General features: G+C 45.6%; 1 protein-coding gene across 2 annotated transcripts; it reads right to left on the bottom strand.

Annotated features, from left to right (window-relative positions):
• Positions 1 to 12: 12 nt before the first annotated feature.
• Xaf1 (XIAP associated factor 1) lies at positions 13 to 12,780 on the bottom strand. 2 transcript variants are annotated; one of them, XM_042680652.1, is made up of 7 exons: positions 12,695 to 12,780; positions 10,305 to 10,440; positions 8,909 to 9,104; positions 7,157 to 7,239; positions 3,030 to 3,368; positions 263 to 332; positions 13 to 129 (listed from the first exon to the last, which is right to left on the bottom strand). In XM_042680652.1, the coding sequence occupies exons 1-7, from the start codon at positions 12,724 to 12,726 to the stop codon at positions 77 to 79; spliced, it is 909 nt and encodes a 302-aa protein (XP_042536586.1). In that variant the 5' UTR covers positions 12,727 to 12,780; the 3' UTR covers positions 13 to 76. The 2 variants fall into 2 exon arrangements, with proteins under 2 accessions (XP_042536586.1, XP_042536587.1); XM_042680653.1 differs by lacking the exon at positions 263 to 332.
• Between the last annotated feature and the right edge of the window lie 6,388 nt (positions 12,781 to 19,168).

Genomic DNA, 19,168 nt, shown 5'->3' with positions numbered 1-19,168 from the left:
GAAGCTTTCTGGGAGAGTGTGGTTTTGTTTTGCTTGGCTTTAATTCTTCAGGAACCCAGCTGCAGGTCTCCTAGGCCTAATCGGAATCCAGAATTTTTCTCTCCTGGTCATCTTGGGGTAAGCTGATGCCTGTTCAAAAAGAAAAGAAAGAGTTCAAGGTTAAACCTTTTCTTCTAAAATCCCCTCTCTTTCCACAAGTAAAAGACCATCACAGGGAAGAAGCAGGAAAGCCATGTAAACAGGAAATCTAAATTCAGGATACCTTTTCTTTCCAAATCTAGCTGGTTCTTCACTTGTTTTTCTCGTAATGAAGCTAAATGTTGACATTTCACCTAAAGAAACACATATTTTTAAAGTTCAATATGTTTCAAGTGAGCATTGCTAGTTTGTTTGTTTGTTTTTGTCATAGGGCTTGAACTCTGGGCCTGGGCACTGTCCCTCAGCTCTTCAGCGCAAGGCTAATGTTCTACCACTTGAGCCACAGCATCACTTCTGATTTTCTCGTGGTTTATTGGAGATTAGAGTCTCAGGGATTTTCCTGCTCAGGCTGGCTTTAAACTGTGATCCTCAGATCTCAGCCTCCTGAGTAACTAGGATTACATGCATGAGCCACAGGCATCCAGCACTAGTTTTTAAATATCTCAAAGCTTGAGTGCTAGGCTCAGGTGCTCAGAGACACATGGGTGTAGAAATAGCATGGAGCCCATTGAGACAAGAGAGTATGGGAGGACAGGGCAGTGTTTAGAAGAGGTGGTCACCATCAGAGGGTGTACGAGAAGATGCCCACACCATAGAAAAACTGGGAGCCAAGTGGAAATGTGGCTCAAGTGGTAGAGCACCAGCCTTGAACAAAAAGCCATGAGTGTGAGATCCTGACTTCAGCCTCCAGTACCAGCATCATGATTTCTGTACCTTTTGTCTTATATGTAAGTGTATCTGATTTGTGAAGGGGAAGCACAGAAGTAAGATAAAAGGTGAGCCATTTCAGCAGTGATACTCACTAGACACTATGTTGAAAGTGACCTATACAACTTGTTGGGGAGAAAGGTTGGGATGGAAAAAACTTGGAGAAAATGAAGTAAAGATATGTACTCAAAAAAATGTACTCAATATCCAACTTACGTAACTATAACCCCTCTGTACATCACCTTTACAATAAAAATAAAAAAATGTAAAGTGCCAGCACAAAAGAAAAATATTGTCCAGCTTCCAGAACACTTGCAATAAACTAGCCTAGTACTCCAGCAATTGTATGTTAGCTAGGCATGGGTAGCTCATGCTGATAATCCTTGCTACTCAAGAGGCTGAGATATAAGGATTTAGGATTGAAGCCAGCTTGAGCAGTCAAATCCTTCAGACTTTTATAATTTACTGGCTAAAAGCTGGAAGTAGCTAAAAGCTGGTGGTGCATGCCTGTAATCCTAGCTACTCAGAAGGCTGAGATTGGACGATTGTGATGTGAGGATTGTGGTTTGAAGCCAACCAGAGGGAAAGCCTGTGAGACTCTTATCTCTAATTAATCACAGAAAAGGCTGAAAGTGTCCCTGTAGCTCAAGTGTTAGAATGCTAGCCTTGAGCAAAAAGGATCTCAAGGACAGTGCCCAGGACTAGAGGTCAAGTCCCAGGACCAGCAAAAAAAAAAAAAAAAGAAAGAAAGAAAAGAAGGAAGGAAGGAAGGAAGAAAGAAAGAAAGAAAGAAAGAAAGAAAAGTCAGAAGTGAGGTGTGGCTCAAGTTGCAGAGTGCCAACCTCAAGCAGAAAAGCTATAGGAGAACATGAGGCTCTGAGTTCAAACCCCAGTACTAGCAGGCACATGTGTGTGCATGCACACATACACCCACACACACGCGCGCACACACACACACAATTTCCAAACAACCACAATAACAAAACAGGGAACATATTGTTTTACTTGGGCACTTCTAAATTTTAATTTATTAAAATGCAAAGAAAAGTTCCAATAGTACTTCAAATGTGAATGTATATGGATAAATAATAGATTTCCTCCCTCAAATAATACAAGATGCCTAGTTCAGAGAAGGAAAAGAAAATGTAGCTACTCCTATAATTGTAGCCACATATGAGGCTGAGATCTGATGATCATGGATCAAAGCAAGCCCAGGCAGAAAAGCCCAGGACTCTTATTCCTAATTATCCAGCAAAAAAGCCGGAAGTGGAGATATGGCTCAAGTGGTAGAGGGTCAGTCTTGAGCTACAGAAGTGGAGTGAGAGTATGAGGCAATGAGTTTAGCCCCAGTACCAGCATAAAAGACTTCTGCTCTCTGAGCTTCTGCTGCCTTATCTATCCTAGAAGAGAGACTGACTTCATTCATTCACTTCCAAGCCTCAGAGTACTTGCTGTGGGTGACACAAAGAAACTAGATGACAAATGCTGGAAAGAAAGCACGTGGGGACACAAAAAAGGAAGAAGAGACAAAGAAGAGCTGGCCAGCTGCAGCATTTGTGCACACCTTGCACATTTGGATTGTGTGTGTGTGTGTGTGTGTGTGTGTGTGTGTGTGTGTGTGTACAGACATGCACCAATATTGGGGTTTGAACTCAACCCCTTAGCTTTTTTGCTCAAGGCTAGCACTCTATCACTTGAGCCAAACTCTGCTTCCTGCTTTTTGGTAGCTAATTGTAGATGAGTCTCATGGACTTTCCCGCCCCAGCTGGCTTTAAACAGCAGTCCTCAGATCTCAGCCTCCTGAGTAGCTAGGATTACAGGTGGGAGCCACAAGAACCAGGCCATGCCTTGGATTTCCAAAATCCAGGCAGTTCCCAGTGAGGTAAAGAGAACACAGAAGGGCTGGGAATGTGGCTCAGTGGTAGAGTGCTTGCCTAGCATGCATGAAGCCCTGAAATGGCACTATGGCTCAGGTGGTAGAACACTAGCATTGAGCAAAAGAAACTCAGTGCCCAGGCCCTGAGTTCAAGCCCCAGGACTGGCAAAAAAAGAAAAAATATATATAGAGAGAGAGAGAGAGGGAGAGGGAGGGAGGGAGGGAGAGAGAACACAGAAGAGGGTACCTGGTGTTTGTTTAGGGTAGGCAAGGGAAGCAGGATGGCACACTCAGAACATCTCCTTAGAATGTCATAAGCTGACTGCTCTTCTGTGGGAGAGGCGGCCCTCAGCTTAGGCTTAGACTTCAAAGGCAAATCCATGCTTCTGCTTTTGCTTCTTACTGTAGGCTTTGTTGAACATTTAGAGGGATGTGAACTGATGGTGGTTTTTTCCTTTGGACGGACATCTTTCTCTGATGTAGAGGTTTGTGTTCCATCAGCCTGACTTGGAAGGGATGGAGGAGAAAGTTTTGGCTTTCCAAGAGGATGGTGTTTCACAGACTCTGAGACTGGACAGCATTTACCCTGCAATTGTAAGTGGCACATCAACATTTTAAAATGACTTCAACTTTAATATAGTCAACCAAGTAACTGAACCTCCCATGTCAAGGATGGGACATAAATTAAATAGACGAATGTCTGTCTAGCAAGCTGAAAGTCCTGGTTCAAATCCCAATAGAAAGAAAGAAAGAAAAGAAAAACAGAAAAACTTACAAAGATACTTTAATCTTAGGTGAGACAAGTCAGGCAAGCCTGACATAATAGCTCATTCCTGTAATCCTAGCTACTCAGGAAGCTGAGGTGAGGAAGATTTGGGTTGGAGGTCAGCCCAAGCAGAGTCTCAAGCAACAGCTGGGTGTGGTGGTATACTCCTGTCATCTCAGTGACTGCAAGAAATATAACTGAAGTTCGGGTGCAAAAAGTGAGATCTTATCACAAAAGAATTAGTTCAAAAAAGGGATGCAGATGTAGCTTAGCTGTAGAGCACTTATCTAGCAAGTACAAGGCCATGAGTTCAAATCCTAGGACTGCCAAAAGAAGGGAAGTCCAGAACAAGTAATATTGAAGAAAGGAGACTCTGATGGGGCTGGGAATGTGGCTTAGTGGTAGATGCTTGCCACGCATGCACGAAGCCCAGGGTTTGAAGCTGAAATGCTGCTATGGCTCAAGTGGCAGAGTGCTAGCCTTGAGCAAAAGAAGCTCAGGGACAATACCCAAGCCCTGAGTTTAAGCCCCAGGACTGGCAAACGAGAGGGGTGGGGAGAGTGTCCAGCATAAAGGCTTGTCTGCCTAACACCTGAATGTGTGCCCACCAATTCCAAGTTGCTAATGTGCTATCACACAAAGATAGGGGACCTTAAGAGACGATGAGGTCACATGAGCTCCTCCTTCATTAATGGGATTAAGACCTTATAAAAGGGCTTTGAGCTGGATACCAGTGGCTCCCCCTGTAATCCTAGCTACTCAGGAGGCTGAGAGCTAAGGATTAAGGTTCAAAGCCAGCCCGAGCATGAAAGTCAGTGAGACTCTTAACTCCAATAAACTACTCAGAAAACCGGAAGTGGCACTGTGGCTCATGTAGTAGAGCGTTTGCCTTGAGCTGAAGAACTGAGGGACAGCACCCAGGCCCAGAGTTCAAGCCCCATGACCGCCAAAAAAAAAAAAGAAAAAATGAAAAAAGAAAAAAAAGGGCTTTGGCTGACATAGTCAAGTACCATTTCCTCTCTACAGCCAAGCAAGCTGGATAAAGGAGAGGCAGAGGGTAGGAGAGACCAATAATGAAGATGTACTCTCACCAGGTGCTGGTGGTGCATGCCTATAATCCTAGCTGAGATCTGAGAATTGAGGTTTGAAGCCAGCCCAGATGGGAAACTCAGTGAGACTCTTTCCTCCAATTAACCAGAAGGAAGCCTGACGTAGAGGTGTGGCTCAAGTGGTAGAGCACCAGTGAAAAATTCAAGCCAGAGCACAAGGCCCTGAGTTCAAACCCCAGTACCATCATAAACAAACAAATAAATAAATGAAAGAGGTTTCACTGCAGCATTGTGCTAGTTTGTCCATTTGTGGTCTGTCCTAGGAAGAGGAAGCAAAAAGGCTTTCAGGACACTAATTGCCAGCATCTTCACTTGAACTTCCAGGCTGCAGAATTGTAAGAAATCATCTCTGTTCTGTATGTTACCCAGACCATGGTTTTCTGTTACAGCAGTGCAAATGGACTAATACATGGTTTATGCACATTAGCTGATACTTTGGCTACAGGAAGAAACATGGGCTCAGTCTTGACTTGGTGCTTGAATGAGAGAAAAGTGTCCACACAGGTAGGGAATTGGAAATGAGATGCTTCTTCTCCTATACAACACTGGAAGGGATGGCGAATTATACATGTATTTTACAGCAAGAATAAAAAACAAGGCAAAGAATGTAACAAAGGATGAGGTCATCTCTAAGCACTGTCTTTCTCTGTCTCTGTATCTCTCTCTCTCTTTCTCTTTGCTAGTACTAGGGCTTGAACTCAGGTCCTCTAGTTCTCACTTGGCTTTTTCACTCAAGGCTGGTACTCTACTACTTGAACTGTGCCTCTGACTGGCTTTTTGCTGGTTAATTATAGATAAGAGTCTCATGGTCTTTTCTGCCTAAGCTGGCTTTGAATCTCAAATCCTCAGATCTTAGCCTCCCAAGTAGCTAAGATTATAAACAAGAGCCACCAGTGTCTTAAGGTATCTTTAGTTTGGATAGTCTATTTGTTGACTGAAGGGTTTGGCATGGTAAATAGCTCACCACCCAAAGAGGAAGAGCTTTGGTAAGTTTCCCAGAATGAAAATGCTCCATCTTATACCAAAACAGGGCCTAGCAAGGCACCAAATGATGCTTTGGGGGTGGTCATCATGGCTTATGCCTATGATTCCCAATGATTCTGGAGGCAGAGCTGGGAGGATCTCAGTCTGAGGCCAGCTTGTACAAATGCCTGAGATCCTATCTGAAAAGCAAACTTAAAACAAGCAGAAGGACTGGAGGTATGGTTCAAGTGATAAAGTACTTGCCTAGCAATCGCAAGGCCCTGTGTTCAATCCTCTATTCAAAGGAAAACATGGAAAAGGAAAGGAAAGAAATAGTGTTTAGGGCTGGAAACCGATGGCTCACGTCTGTAATCCTAAGCGCTGTCCCTCAGCTCTTCAGCTCAAGAGCTGTCCCTCAGCTCTTCAGCACAAGACTAGCACTCTACCATTTGAGCACACTTCCAGTTTTCTGGTCATTTATTGGAGATAAAAGTCTCATGGAGCCAGGTGCCAGTGGCTGATGCCTGTAATCCTAGCTACTCAGGAGGCTGAGACCTGAGGATCGCTGTTCAATCAAAGCCAGCCCGGGCAGGAAATCCATGAGACATTTTTTTTTTGTCAGTAGTGAGGCTTGAACTCTAGGCTTGGGCACTGTCCCTGAGCTCTTCAGCTCAAGGCAAGCGCTCTACCGCTTGAACCATAGCGCCACTTCTGGTTTTCTAGTAGCTTATTGGAGATAAGAGTGTCACAGACTGTCTTGCCCAGGCTGGCTTTAAACCATGATCCTCAGATCTCAGCCTCCTGAGTAGCTAGGATTACAGGTGTGAGCCACCGGCACCTGGCTCCTTGAGACGTTTATCTCCAATACCGACCAAAAAACTGGAAGTGGCACTGTGGCTCAAGTGTTAGAGTGCTAGCCTTGAGCTGAAGAGCTGAGGGACAGCACTCAGGCCCAGAGTTCAAGCCTCATGATTGACCAAAAAAACACAAAAAACAAAAAACAAAAACAACAATTAGTGTTTAGCGGGATGATGGAAGAAGTCTGGGAGGAGTCTAATACCAACTTCTCTATGGAAAATATGGAGAAGAAGCCACTGAGTTTTGCCAGGGAGCTCACAGAGAACTGTAATGCACGCCCTACCAAACTCCAAACAGCAATGCCTAGGTCTTGAAGGTAGGTGAGGCTCAGAGGATGCTCTTTGAAAGCTGGGCACCAAAGAAGACAAAGTATGCATGCTAAGTTCACCTTAATCAATGCATGAAAGCCCCTTTGGGAACAACTGAAAAAAATATACATAGACATACACATTTATATGTATCTGAACAGACAGATAGACAGACAGATGATTCCAAGCCAGCCCAGGCAGAAGAAATGAGATTTTTATCTCTAACCAGCAAATAGCTAGAAGTGGAAGTGTAGCTCAAGTGGTAGAACACCAGCCTTGAGTGAAAAAGCCAAGTGAGAATATGAGGCCCTGAGTTCAAGCCCAGGTACTGTATATACACACACACACACAGAGATGAATTGCTACTTACCATGTGGTGGATATATATATTTCCTGGAATCATTTGGTTGCAAGAAACACAGTGGATTTTCCTTTCAGATGGCACTCTTCTCCCTAAATAAGCACAGAAACAACACCATCTATAACTGTCCCTGGCAATGGCTGGCCAAGCTGTCTGTGACAGCCTGCATGACTTGAGTACACTCTTCCACCCAGCCTGCCTGGTCTAGAGTTTCCTGTAATGACAACACCCCTGGCCACACAGGCCAGTCTTGGCTAAGTCACCCACATCATGGCCTTTATGTCCAGAGGGGCAACACAGCTCAAGGCTAGCACTGTACCACTTGAGCCACAGAACCACTTCTGGCTTTTTCTGTGTATGTTGTATTGAGGAATCGAAATCAGGGCTTCATGCATGTGAGGTAAGCACTCTACCCCTAAGCCACATTCCCAGCCCAGAGCTGGTTTCTAAGGAGATGAAGCGTGTTGTGCCACAGAAGCCAAACCTGGCTAATCCAATGAGACTCCTTCTGCCCCTCTCCAGGTGCTGCCTTCCAGACAGGTGTTCATTGTACACATCCTTGTGTTAGAGTTGTGTCGTGCTGGAGACTGGGTTGTTTGTGTGGAAGCCCAGGCCCAATGGGTGAAGGAAATATACATAAATCTCACACTTGTCAGTTTTTCCATTGACCAGTTTTGACAGAGAAAATTGCCTACTTAGAGGGATTTACTGTCTAAAGAGTTTCTGTGTCTCTTCACATGTTATTATGTTCTCAAAACAACCAGTAAAGCCTACAAGGATCTATCACATGGATGGCTCTGTCCTTAATTAACACACTTCCATAAAGAGGTCATGGCAGCTGGGCACCAGTAAATTTAGCTATTCTGGAGGCTGAAATCTGAGGATCGAGGTTCAAAGCCAGCCCAGGCAGGAAGTAGAGCTGTGAGTCAAGTGGTGAAATCCTAGCCTTGAGTAAAAACAAAAACGCTAAGGGAGAGTGCAAGGCCCTGAATTCAAGCCCCAGTACCAACCACACACACACACATACACGCCACCACCACCACCACCACCACCACCACCAACAACAACAAAAACAACAACAAAAGAGGTCCTTGAATTGGATTAGGAGTGTTTGAAGCTATTGTAGCTTCTGGCTTCTGGCCATTGCTGAAGGTGGAAAAAGATTTTGTTCTGGCAGCATGAATGCGCAGTCTAATTTCTTCTTCATTCTCTTTACACAGACAGGTGTTTTTTTAAATTGTTCTTCAACTACTAATAGATTCAGGTGAGTACTACCAGGCTAAGATTATGTGGAAGAGGGCTGGGAAGGTGGCTCAGTGATAGAGTGTTTGCCTCACATGCATGAGGCGCTGGGTTTGGTTCCCCAGCACCACATAAACAGAAAAAAGCCAGAAGTGGTGCTGTGGCTCAAGTGGTAGAGTGCTAGCCTTGAGCTGAAGAGCTGAGGGACAGTGCCCTGACTCAGAGTTCAGGCCCCATGACCAACAACAACAACAAAGATTATGTGGAAGAATTTCAGAAAACCTCTCAGTTTCAGGGCTTACTTGTATGTATAGTCACAAATTCCCACCGCTGTCCTCTCATTCTCCTTGGACCAGTCATTTAAGGGCCACTGCTGGCCAGAAGGCAGATACAGTGCTGAACTAGAATAGCCAGGTGAATGGAGACCCACAGCTTCCACTGTGCTTCTAGGCCCTGCATCCTTTCCAGGAGATGCTCTGGTCCTGGGCATTGTCCTCCTCGGCCTATCTCTGTGCTCACCTTCTCCAAATCCAGCCTGGTTGCTCCCACAGAAATCTGTGTGCTGGGCCATCACTCGGAGTGTGATGAGCTGTTCGCAGTGTGGACAGCGTTCTCTCCGGCTGCCACAGTGGGTCTCATGGATCTCCAGCTTGCTGAGCCGCACAGAAAGCTCACAGAACTTGCATTTAATGGGGTCTTCCTCTTGTTCCTTGGTCTGTGGGAGGAAGCAGGGTCAGAATGACTGGCTTCTTGGATTGTGGGTAGATTGGGGACATTAGCCATGATTCCTGGGGAAGTGAAGCCAATCAGAGAAAGTGATGGCCAAGGAATACAAACTCTCTTGGCTTCATGTACCAGAGAAAGCCCTTCTATTCAGTATCGGGGGTAAGGGGCCTGTGTCATTGAGGTGGGCTGGCTCTCCAATGCACCCTGAGCCTACTCAGGGGGGAAGGGTAGTCAGAGGATATCTTAGTGTGTGGTCCAGTACTGGGGCTTGAACTCAGAGCCTTAAACCCTTACTTGGCTTTTTTACTGGTGCTCTACCACTTGAGCTATAACTCTACTTTTGGCTTTTGCTGGTTATTTGGATATAAGAGTCTCATGGACTTTCCTGCTCAGGTTAGATTCAGAAACTGATCCTCAGTCTTAGCCTTGTAAGCAGCTAGAATTACAGGCATGCACCACCAGAACCTGGTGAGAGGACATCTTTATTATTGGTCTTGCCTACCTTCTCCCTCTCCTTTGTCTGGGTTGGCCTGCTTGTGGGTTATAGAGAGGAAATGGTACCTGACTCTTATGCAATTCTAACAAGGGTCTCTCTGCACTTTCAGCTAACACACACACACACACACACACACACACACACACAGAACATGCTGCAGCCTGCACCATGCCTTCCCATATCTATCCTGGCTCAGGGACCTTGCTGGACCTGTGATTTCCTAGACCAGGGTTGGCCACCTTCTGTTTCCCTCCATCGCTCAGCTTAGTGCTCAAGAAGGGTTTGCTGGGTCAGTTTAAGTTAAAACCAACACTTGAACTCAAGATTTCCAGAAAGAAATCCAAGAGGCACCAAGAGGGACTGATGTGTTTAAAAAAAAAAAAAAAAAAAAAAAAGCTCATCTTCTAGAGTCTTTAATTCATGCTGTTGCTCTTCCAAAATCTCAAACTCCATTCCACATTTTCTACAGCTTGAGCTATTTGTCTGGCCAGACTCACAAGCCTGCAGGGAAAGACTGCCAAAAGGGAAACTGAGAGCAGATTCAGTTTACTACCAAAAAAAAAAGTCAGGATTATGTTTCCTTTTCCCAGACAGTGGGTGTGGAGGGGTTACATGGCTTCTGGGGTGGGATGGGGGGCAGGGAAGGACTGTCTTCCAGCTTCTGAGCCTTAGCCCCTTCCTGAAGCTGCTTACCTGCTGGTGCTCATTCTGTTGATGCTCTTGAAACTTTTCCTTTGGGACAGGCTCCTCACACTCTGGGCAAAGGACCAGGAACCGCAGGCAGTGGGCCTCATGGAGGGTGAAGTGGGCAGAGGCCACACTTCTTTTGCTAAGGATCAAGGAAAGAAAAAGGCTAGGCTTAGTGTCCTGGTATAAACACAGAACCCCATTTCACACCCAGGCCTTGAGCACTGAAATAGGATAATGGAGACACCACTTGCTCTGCCTTTCTTATCTTGGTCTAGAACCAGGACAATGCTTTTTTTCCCTGATGGTATATAACATCTCAAAATGTGCCAACTGGCACTATAAGATGTACAGTTTAAGGCCAAGTGCCATGGCTTGCAGTCCTAGCTACTCAGGAGGCTGAGATCTGAGGGATCACAGTTCCAAGACAGACCTGGCAGGGAAGTCTATGAGATTTCTATCTCCAATTAACAACCAAAAGCCAGAAGTGAAGCTGTAGATCAAGTAGTAGGGTACCAGCTTTGAGCTTGAAAAAGGGGCAGTGCCCAGGCCCTGAGGTTTTATTATTATTATTTTTATTTTTACTATGCCCCTCCCTTAGCCTTGTCATTCAAGCCTGGCACTCTAGCTCTTAAGCCACAGTTTCACTTCTGGCTCTTTGGTGGTTAACTGAAGATAACAGTCTCAAGAAACTTCCTGGGGCTGGGAAGGTGGCTCAGTGGGAGAGTGCTTGCCTTGCAGGCATGAAGCCCTGGGTTTGATTCCTCAGCACCATATAAGCAGAAAAAGCCATAAGTGGCGCTGTGGCTCAAGTGGTAGAGTTCTAGCCTTGAGCTGAAGAGCTGAGGGACAGCACCCAGGCCCAGAGTTCAAGTCCCATGACCAACACAGAAAAAAAAAAAAAAGGGTCTGGGAAGGTGGCTCAGTGGTAGAGCACTTGCCTTGCATGCCAGAGGCCCTGGGTTCGATTCCTCAGCACCACATAAGCAAAAAGAAAAAAGCCGGAAGTGGTGCTGTGGCTCAAGTGGTAGAGCGCTAGCCTTGAGCTGAAGAGCTGAGGGACAGTGCCCAGGCCCAGAGTTCAGGCCCCACGACCGGACCCAAAAAAAAAAAAAGAACCATCCTGCCTAGGCTGGCTTTGAACAGCAATTTTCAGATCTCAGCCTGTTGAGTAGTGATCCACCAACACTGGGCACTTTTTTTTCCTTTTATTTTTATTTTTGCCAGTCTTGGGGCTTGAACTCAGGGCCTGGGCACTGTCCCTGAGCTTGCTTCATTTGCTCAAGGCTAACACTTTACCACTTGAGCCACAGCGCCACTTCTAGCCTTTTCTGTTTATGTGGCACTGAGAAGTTGAACCCACGGTTTCATGCATGCTAGGCATGCACTCTACCACTAAGCCACCTTCCCAGCCTCCCCCCCACACACACTTTTTTTTGGGGGGGGGGTGGTCCAGTCATGGGGCCTGAACTCTGAGCCTAGGCGCTGTCCCTCAGCTCTTCAGCTCAAGGCTAGCGCTCTACCACTTGAGCCACAGCACCACTTCTGGCTTTTTTCATTTTGCTTATGTGGTGCTGAGGAATCGAACCCAGGGCCTCATGCATGCAAGGCAAGCGCTCTACCACTGAGCCACCTTCCCAGCCCCCCCCCCCCCTCCCCACACACACACTTTTAAAAACAAATTCTAACTGTCTGTATCATCAGGAAATGTTTCCTTTCTTCATCAACTCTTGCTGGTGGCAACTGTGTGGGGGAAAAAGAAATATAGAGGCCATAGCCCTACAGGCCTGGATGTTCAGGCCCTAACCTGAGATGAGGCCAGAGAAAAACCATTTGAACTGCACTGCTCTGCATCTACACCAGCTCTCTTAACACATACCACACACACAAGTGGCCTTACCACCATCCCTATCTGTTCTTCCTCTGCTCTATCTGGCTTGTTCCTTCTCTACTCTGAGCTTGTTCTAGTCCTGAGATCTAGAGAAGTCCTGTTGGAGCAAAGTTGTGCAGTGGAGATGTTCCAGAGTGAAGTCCCTCTCTGGGCCAGCTCCTTTCGCTTACTGACATGGTCCTGATCCCCACCATTGTCTGCCAGCCCCACCTCCCGGCCCCCTGAGTATAGGGATGGCTCAGGAGAACCTGTGGGCGCTTTGCTTTCACATATCAGTGTGTGAGGACTTAGCATTTATAATCCCTGAGAAGAAAGAGCAGACCAGTAGGCTATTGCCCTTGAAGTGCAGTGAAATTGAGGCAGCTCTAGCTTTCACCTAGCTGCCAGGATCCCCCGGTCCCCACCTGCCTGCACTCTTGGGGGCACCTGCACGAGAACCACACACTTGCTCCTCGCTTTCTCTCTCCAGGCAGCCTGGGCCAGCTGCTCTAGAGTGGCCTCTTACCAATTCCCGCAAAGCTGGAAGCCATCCTCCATGGTGCGATTCTGTGCCTGTCACCCGGTCGCTCTGTGCTCTCTGTTGAGTTTCGTTTCTCTCCAGGAAAGACAAGAAAACAAAACAAAACTGAAAGTGTGGGGCAGTGCCAGCTGCTCTGGGAGGAGGGGGGGCGGGAACCTTAAGAATTCCCAGCTCATTTTTTAAGTTCTGTGTTGATTTCCTTTTTCAAGATTTTAAGGTTTTCCTCATAGAGGTCCTTCACTTCTTTAGTTAAGTTAATTCCTAGATATTTTATTTTTTGTGGGGCTATTACAAATGGAGTTGCTTTCCTAATTTCAGCCACACTTTTCTCATTGTTGGCATACAGAAAAGCCATTGATTTTTGGGGGTTAATTTTATAACCTGCTACTTTGCCAAAGTTTTGAATCAGCTTGAGTAATTTGGGAGTGGAGTCTATGGGATGCTTTAAATACAAGATCATGTCATCTGCAAAGAGGGAGAGTTTTATTTCTTCTCCATGCTCCTGGATTGGAAAGATTAACATCGTGAAAATGGCAATACTTCCCAAGGCTAGCTACAAATTCAACGCAATACCTATCAAAATTCCACCCTCATTCTTCAAGGAAATAGAAGAGGCAATCCAAAAATTCATATGGAACAATAAAAGACCCCGAATAGCAAAAACGCTCCTCAACGGAAAGAACACTGCTGGAGGAATATCAATACCAAATTTCAAACTCTACTATAAAGCCATAGTAATCAAAACAGCTTGGTATTGGCATAAGAACAGACCTCAGGACCAATGGAATAGAATTGAAAACCCAGAAATGAACCCACAGACCTATAGCCATCTAATCTTCGATAAGGGAGCTAAAACAATAGAATGGAAGACAGACAGCCTCTTCAGTAAATGGTGCTGGCAAAACTGGTTAACTACATGTAGAAAACTAAAGCTAGATCCTTATATATCACCCTGCACCAGAATCAACTCCAAATGGATCAAAGACCTTGAACTCAAAGCAGACACTCTGAAAACATTACAGGATGGAATAGGAGAAACCCTGGGTCTTCTTGGCTCAGGCCGAAATTTTCTGAATAGAGACCCGGAAACACAACAAATCAAAGAAAGGTTGGACAAATGGGATTGCATAAGGTTGCAGAGCTTCTGCAGGGCAAATGACATAGCTAGCAAGATCAATAGAAAGCCCACGGATTGGGAGAAGATCTTTACTAGCCATACAATGGACAAGGGTCTCATATCTAAAATATACTTGGAACTCAAAAAATTAAACCACCCAACAACAAATCCTCAAAGAAACAACTGCCCAATAAGTAAGTGGGCGAAAGACTTAAAGAGAAGCTTCTCTGAAGAAGAAAGAAGGATGGCCAATAGACACATGAAGAAATGTTCAACATCCCTAGCCATAAAAGAAATGCAAATCAAAACAACATTGAGATATCACCTCACTCCAGTTAGAACAGCAAAAATCAAGAACTCTAACAACAACAGATGCTGGAGAGGATGTGGACAGAAAGGAACCTTACTTCATTGTTGGTGGGAATGTAAACTTGTTCAACCACTTTGGAAAGCAGTATGGAGGTTCCTCAAAAGACTTCACATAGAACTCCCCTATGACCCAGCAATCCCACTTTTGGGCATTTACCCTAATGTTTACAAAAAAGACCACATTAAAGCTACCAGCACAACTATGTTTATTGCAGCATTATTTACCATAGCTAAGATATGGAACCAACCCAGATGCCCCTCAGTAGATGAATGGATCAAGAAAATGTGGTATATATACACAATGGAATTCTATGCCTCCATCAGAAAGAATGACATTTCCCCATTTGTTAGGAAATGGAAAGGCTTGGAAAAAATTATATTAAGTGAAGTAAGCCAGGCCCAAAGAAACATAGGTCCCATGGTTTCCCTTATTTGCAATATCTAGTATAGGTATGAGTCAAGCGGAAAAAGTCAGAGAATGTGATGTTAGGAAAACGAGCCCTCAAATATGTATTTTAATGTTTTTGTTTCTTTCATGCATGTGTTTCTAACGCATTTATAAGATTATTTCTTTGTTGCTTTGTATGTCCCTCCCCCACAGTGTAACCCCCACTTTCACTATATTTGATGTCAGTATAACATGTGGAGGAGACGGGGACAAACAAGTCGTTTAAGGATTCAGGTGGACCTGTTGTAACAATGAGAAGTACAAAATGTCATGTCAAAACCAGCTTTACAATGTCGGTGGGGGGGAGGGGGGTATGATTGGGTGGGGGGGAGGGGGGAGGCTGGGAAGGGAGGTGAAGGGTAAACAAAGGAGGAGGCTGCAATGCTTGGTAAGAAATGTATGTATTATCCTGCCCATGTAATTGTAACCCCTCTGTACAGTATGTTCTCAAATAAAATAAAAAAAAAAAAAAAGAATTCCCAGCTCAGGTTATCCCCAACTTCCTGTGGCCAGACACTCCCAGAAAGCCCCTCTGAAGCTCAGCCGGCCCTGTCCTCTCAATCCTGGCTGTCCCTCCCCCTACCCCCCCTCCCCCTTCCTGACAGGCTGTTCTTGCAGCCTGGAGGATGGGGGTCCGAGGCTAGGCCTCCCCAGTGCAGCAACTTTCCCCTTCTGGTTCTTTTCCCAGCCATCTATTCCCTTACTCTCCCGTTTCTCTCTTCCAACTTGCCACATGGAATGAGGGGTGCTCCTTGCAAAAACACCTGGCTTATTAGTACCCTGCTATACCTCAGTTGGTAATTTGGAAGAGCATCTACCCTGCACCTTTAGCTCATGCCTTGCACCTGTGGCTCATCCTAGCTACTCAGCAAGCTGAGATCTGAGGATTGCAATTCGAAGCCAATCTGGGCAGCAAAGTCTGTGAGACTCTTATTTCCAATTAATTACCAAAAAGGCAGAAGTGGAGCGGTGGCTCAAGTGGTAGAGTGCCAGCTTGTGTGAAAAGGCTCAAGTCCCAAGTACAAGCCCTAGGACCAACACACACACACACACACACACACACACATCTTAAAGAAATATTTGTGTGATCTCTTCAGGGTAGAAAGAGGTCCTAAACTGGTATTGATGGTTCATGCTTGTCATCCTAGCTACTCAGAAAACTGGGATCCAATGATTGAGGTTTGAAGCTAGCCAGGGCAGAAAATTCCATGAGACTCTTATCTTTAATTAACCAGCAAAAAAGTGGGAAGCAGAGGTATGGCTCAAGTGGTAAGAGCAACAGCTTTGAGCAATAAAGCCAAGCAAAAGCACAAAGCTCTAAGTTCAAGCCCTAGTACCAGTGTGTGGGTGTGTGTGTGTGCACGCACGCATGCTTGCGCACATGTGCATGTATATACATACACTTTATATAAAGGAGTCCCCTTAAAACAATTGCAACAATTTTTGTGGTTGCAGTTCACACAAATAGGCCCACAAGAAAGTAGGAGGAGCCAGGTGCTGGTGGCTCACACCTGTAATCCTAGCTACTCAGGAGGCTGAGATCTGAGGATCATGATTCAAAGTCAGCCTAGGCAACAAAGTTCGTGAGACTCTTATTTCCAATAAACCACCAGAAAACCAGAAGTGGCACTGTGGCTCAAGTGGTAGAGTGCTGGCCTTAAGCTGAAGAGCTGAGGGACAGTGCCCAGGCCCAGAGTTCAAGCCCCACAACTGACAGGGAAAAAAAAGAAAGAAAGAAAGAAAGTAGGAGGAGCCACCAAGTAAGCAAACTACTAGGAAGTGAGGAAGCAAGCACTGGGGGCTCATGCCTATAATTCTAGTTACTCAGGAGACTGAGATCTGAAGATCCCAGTTTGAAGCCAGCTTGGGCAGGAAAGTTCCTGGGACTCTTACTTTCAACTGACCACCCAAAAGCCACAAGTGGAGCTGTGGCTCAAGTGGTAGAGTGCTAGCCTTGTTCAAAAAAAAGCAAAGGAACAGTGTTGGCCCTGAATTCAAGCCCCAGTATTGGTGCGTGTGTCACGTGTGCTTATGCACACACACACACACACACACACAAAGTGAAATTTCCTACAAGATTCAGGTGTTTTCTGTAAGTCAGAGGTGTTGCCTACAGGACTTAGGTGCCTTCTATTCCCACCCTCAGGATCACAGAGGACCAGACCCATGCAGCCTGACATTTTAAGATTTTATGTAGTTGCTAGGCTCCAAGATTCACCCCTGCAATTCTAGTTATCCAGGAGGCTGAGAACTGAGGACTGAGGTTTGAAGAATGGTAGAGTAGACAACCCCAAGAGTCTCTTATCTCCAATTTGCCAGTAAAAAGCCAAAAGTAGAGGCATGGTTCACGTGGTAGAGTGCCAGCCTTGAGCAAAAAAGGATGTAAGGACCTGAGTTCAAGCCTCAGTACTGTTAAGCACCCCCCTGCCCCAAATGGGACAATGAGGTCAATTTGTTCAAGGTTGTATAGTTCATTTCAGACCTGGGATTCAAATTTGGTTAACCTAACCCGTTTGGCAGCTGGTGGAGAGAGAAGCACTGGGTCATGAGTCAGAGACTGTAGTTGGTCTCCTGATCCCCTTCCTCATCAGTCCAACAAGGTACTAAGTCCCTAAGACCTTGGTTCTCCACTCCTTTCTCTGGGCCATCTGTGAATGTTCATACTAATGAAAAATGAAGAATATTCACAATCATGTCCTTCTGAGATGCCCAGAGTTGGTAGTGGTTCTGGTAAAGATGTAAAATTGAGCTGGAGATGTGGTTCAAATGGTAGAGCACCAGCTGAGTGATTATGAGGGGGATGAGGGGGAGAAAAAGTGGGGGAGAGAGGGAGAGAAAAATTAGCATGCATAAGAGGGACTGCCTAGCCAGGCGCCAGTGGCTCACGCCTGTAATTCTAGCTACTCAGGAGGCTGAGATCTGAGGATCACGGTTCAAAGTCAGCCCAGGCAGAAAATTCTGAGAGATTCTCTAACTAACCACCAAAATGTCAGAAGTGAAGTGGTGGCTCAAGTGGCCAGCCTTGAGCATAAAAGCTAAGGGACAGTGCCTCAATCCTTAGTCCAAACTCCCAGCCAAAAATCATCAAATCAAGCCATTTTTCAAGACCAAGCGCTCTTCCTGATCTAGAATCGCTTCCTGATCTAATCTCCTTTGTTTCTCTTAGGGACAGTTTCTTCTCATCTGGGTCTCCATGTAACTTACAGTATAGACAATTTGACAGAAAGCTTGTTATAGTTTGGATTTTTTTCTTCCTTCCTTCCTTCCTTCGTTCCTTCCTTCCTTCGTTCCTTCCTTCCTTCCTTCCTTGGTTCCTTCCTTCCTTCCTTCCTTCCTTCCTTCCTTCCTTGGTTCCTTCGTTCCTTCCCTCCTTCCTTCCTTCCTTCCTTCCTTCCTTCCTTCCTTCCTTCCTTCCTTCCTTCCTTCCTTGGTTCCTTCCTTCCTTCCTTCCTTCCTTCCTTGGTTCCTTCCTTCCTTCCTTCCTTCCTTCCTTCCTTCCTTGGTTCCTTGGTTCCTTCCTTCCTTCCTTCCTTCCTTCCTTCCTTCCTTCCTTCCTTCCTTCCTTCCTTCCTTCCTTCCTTCCCTCCTTCCTCCCTTCCTCCCTTCCTCCCTTGGTCCCTGAGCTTCGTTTGCGCGAGGCTAGCGCTCTACTGCTTGAGCTACAGTGCATCTTGACCAGGGTGCCCTTTTGCCATTCTTCCCTGTCTGTCTCAGCTCTGCTCACCCCCTGGTTGCCTTGGCTACATTCACATCTGTACATTGAATATCACCAGTGCTTTCAGCTTATGTTTTCTTTCTCCATTCATCTCCCCTACTTACTCCTATCCTCCCCCTCGCTCCCCCCCCACTCCCCCACAACCTCACATCACAAGTTCCAGCTTCCTGATATTCATTTTGTTAAACTGTGAGTTGTTCAAAGGAGTTATGTCATCAGAATTCTCCCCTGGATATACCATATAATATATATGCATACAAATGTATTTATAATTTAGGTTTAACTTCCATATATGATAGAAAACTTGTACCTTAGGCCGGGCTCACACCTGTATTCCTAGTTACTTAGGAGGCTGGGATCTGAAGATTGCTGTTCAAAGCCAGCCTGGGCAGGAAAGTCCGTGAGACTCTTATCTCCAATTAACCACTCAGAAATCCTGAAGTGGCACTGTGGCTCAAGTGGTAGAGCTCTAGCCTTGATCTGAAGAGCTGAGGGACAGTGCCTAGGCCCAGAGTTCAAGCCCCATGACCAACAAAAAAAGAAAGTTAGGAAGGAAGGAAGGAAGGAAGGAAGGAAGGAAGGAAGGAAGGAAGGAAGGAAGGAAGGAAGGAAGGAAGGAAAGGAAAGGAAAGGAAGGGAAAGGAAAGGAAAGGAAAGGAAAGGAAAGAAGGGAAGGGAAGGCAAGGAAAGGAAAAAAGGAAAGAAAAGATGTATCTTTTGTCGCCTGAACCAAACTTACTTCACTTAATTTTTTTTCTGCCAGTCCTGGAGCTTGAGCTCAGGGCCTGGGCACTGTCCCTGAGCTTCTTT

The sequence above is a fragment of the Dipodomys spectabilis genome, unplaced genomic scaffold, assembly GCF_019054845.1.
Source record: "Dipodomys spectabilis isolate Male_0828 unplaced genomic scaffold, ASM1905484v1 ptg000062l, whole genome shotgun sequence".
Taxonomy (NCBI): domain Eukaryota; kingdom Metazoa; phylum Chordata; class Mammalia; order Rodentia; family Heteromyidae; genus Dipodomys; species Dipodomys spectabilis.
This window is presented reverse-complemented; position numbering and strand designations above follow the sequence as displayed.

Excerpts from the sequence above, each read along its gene's own strand:
- Xaf1 (XM_042680652.1), bottom strand. The coding sequence starts at position 12,726 with ATGGAGGATGGCTTCCAGCTTTGCGGGAATTG. Across the intron at positions 10,441-12,694 it reads TTCCAGCTTTGCGGGAATTG|CAAAAGAAGTGTGGCCTCTG; the intron begins GTAAGAGGCCAC and ends CTTGATCCTTAG. Across the intron at positions 9,105-10,304 it reads AACAGAATGAGCACCAGCAG|ACCAAGGAACAAGAGGAAGA; the intron begins GTAAGCAGCTTC and ends TTCCTCCCACAG.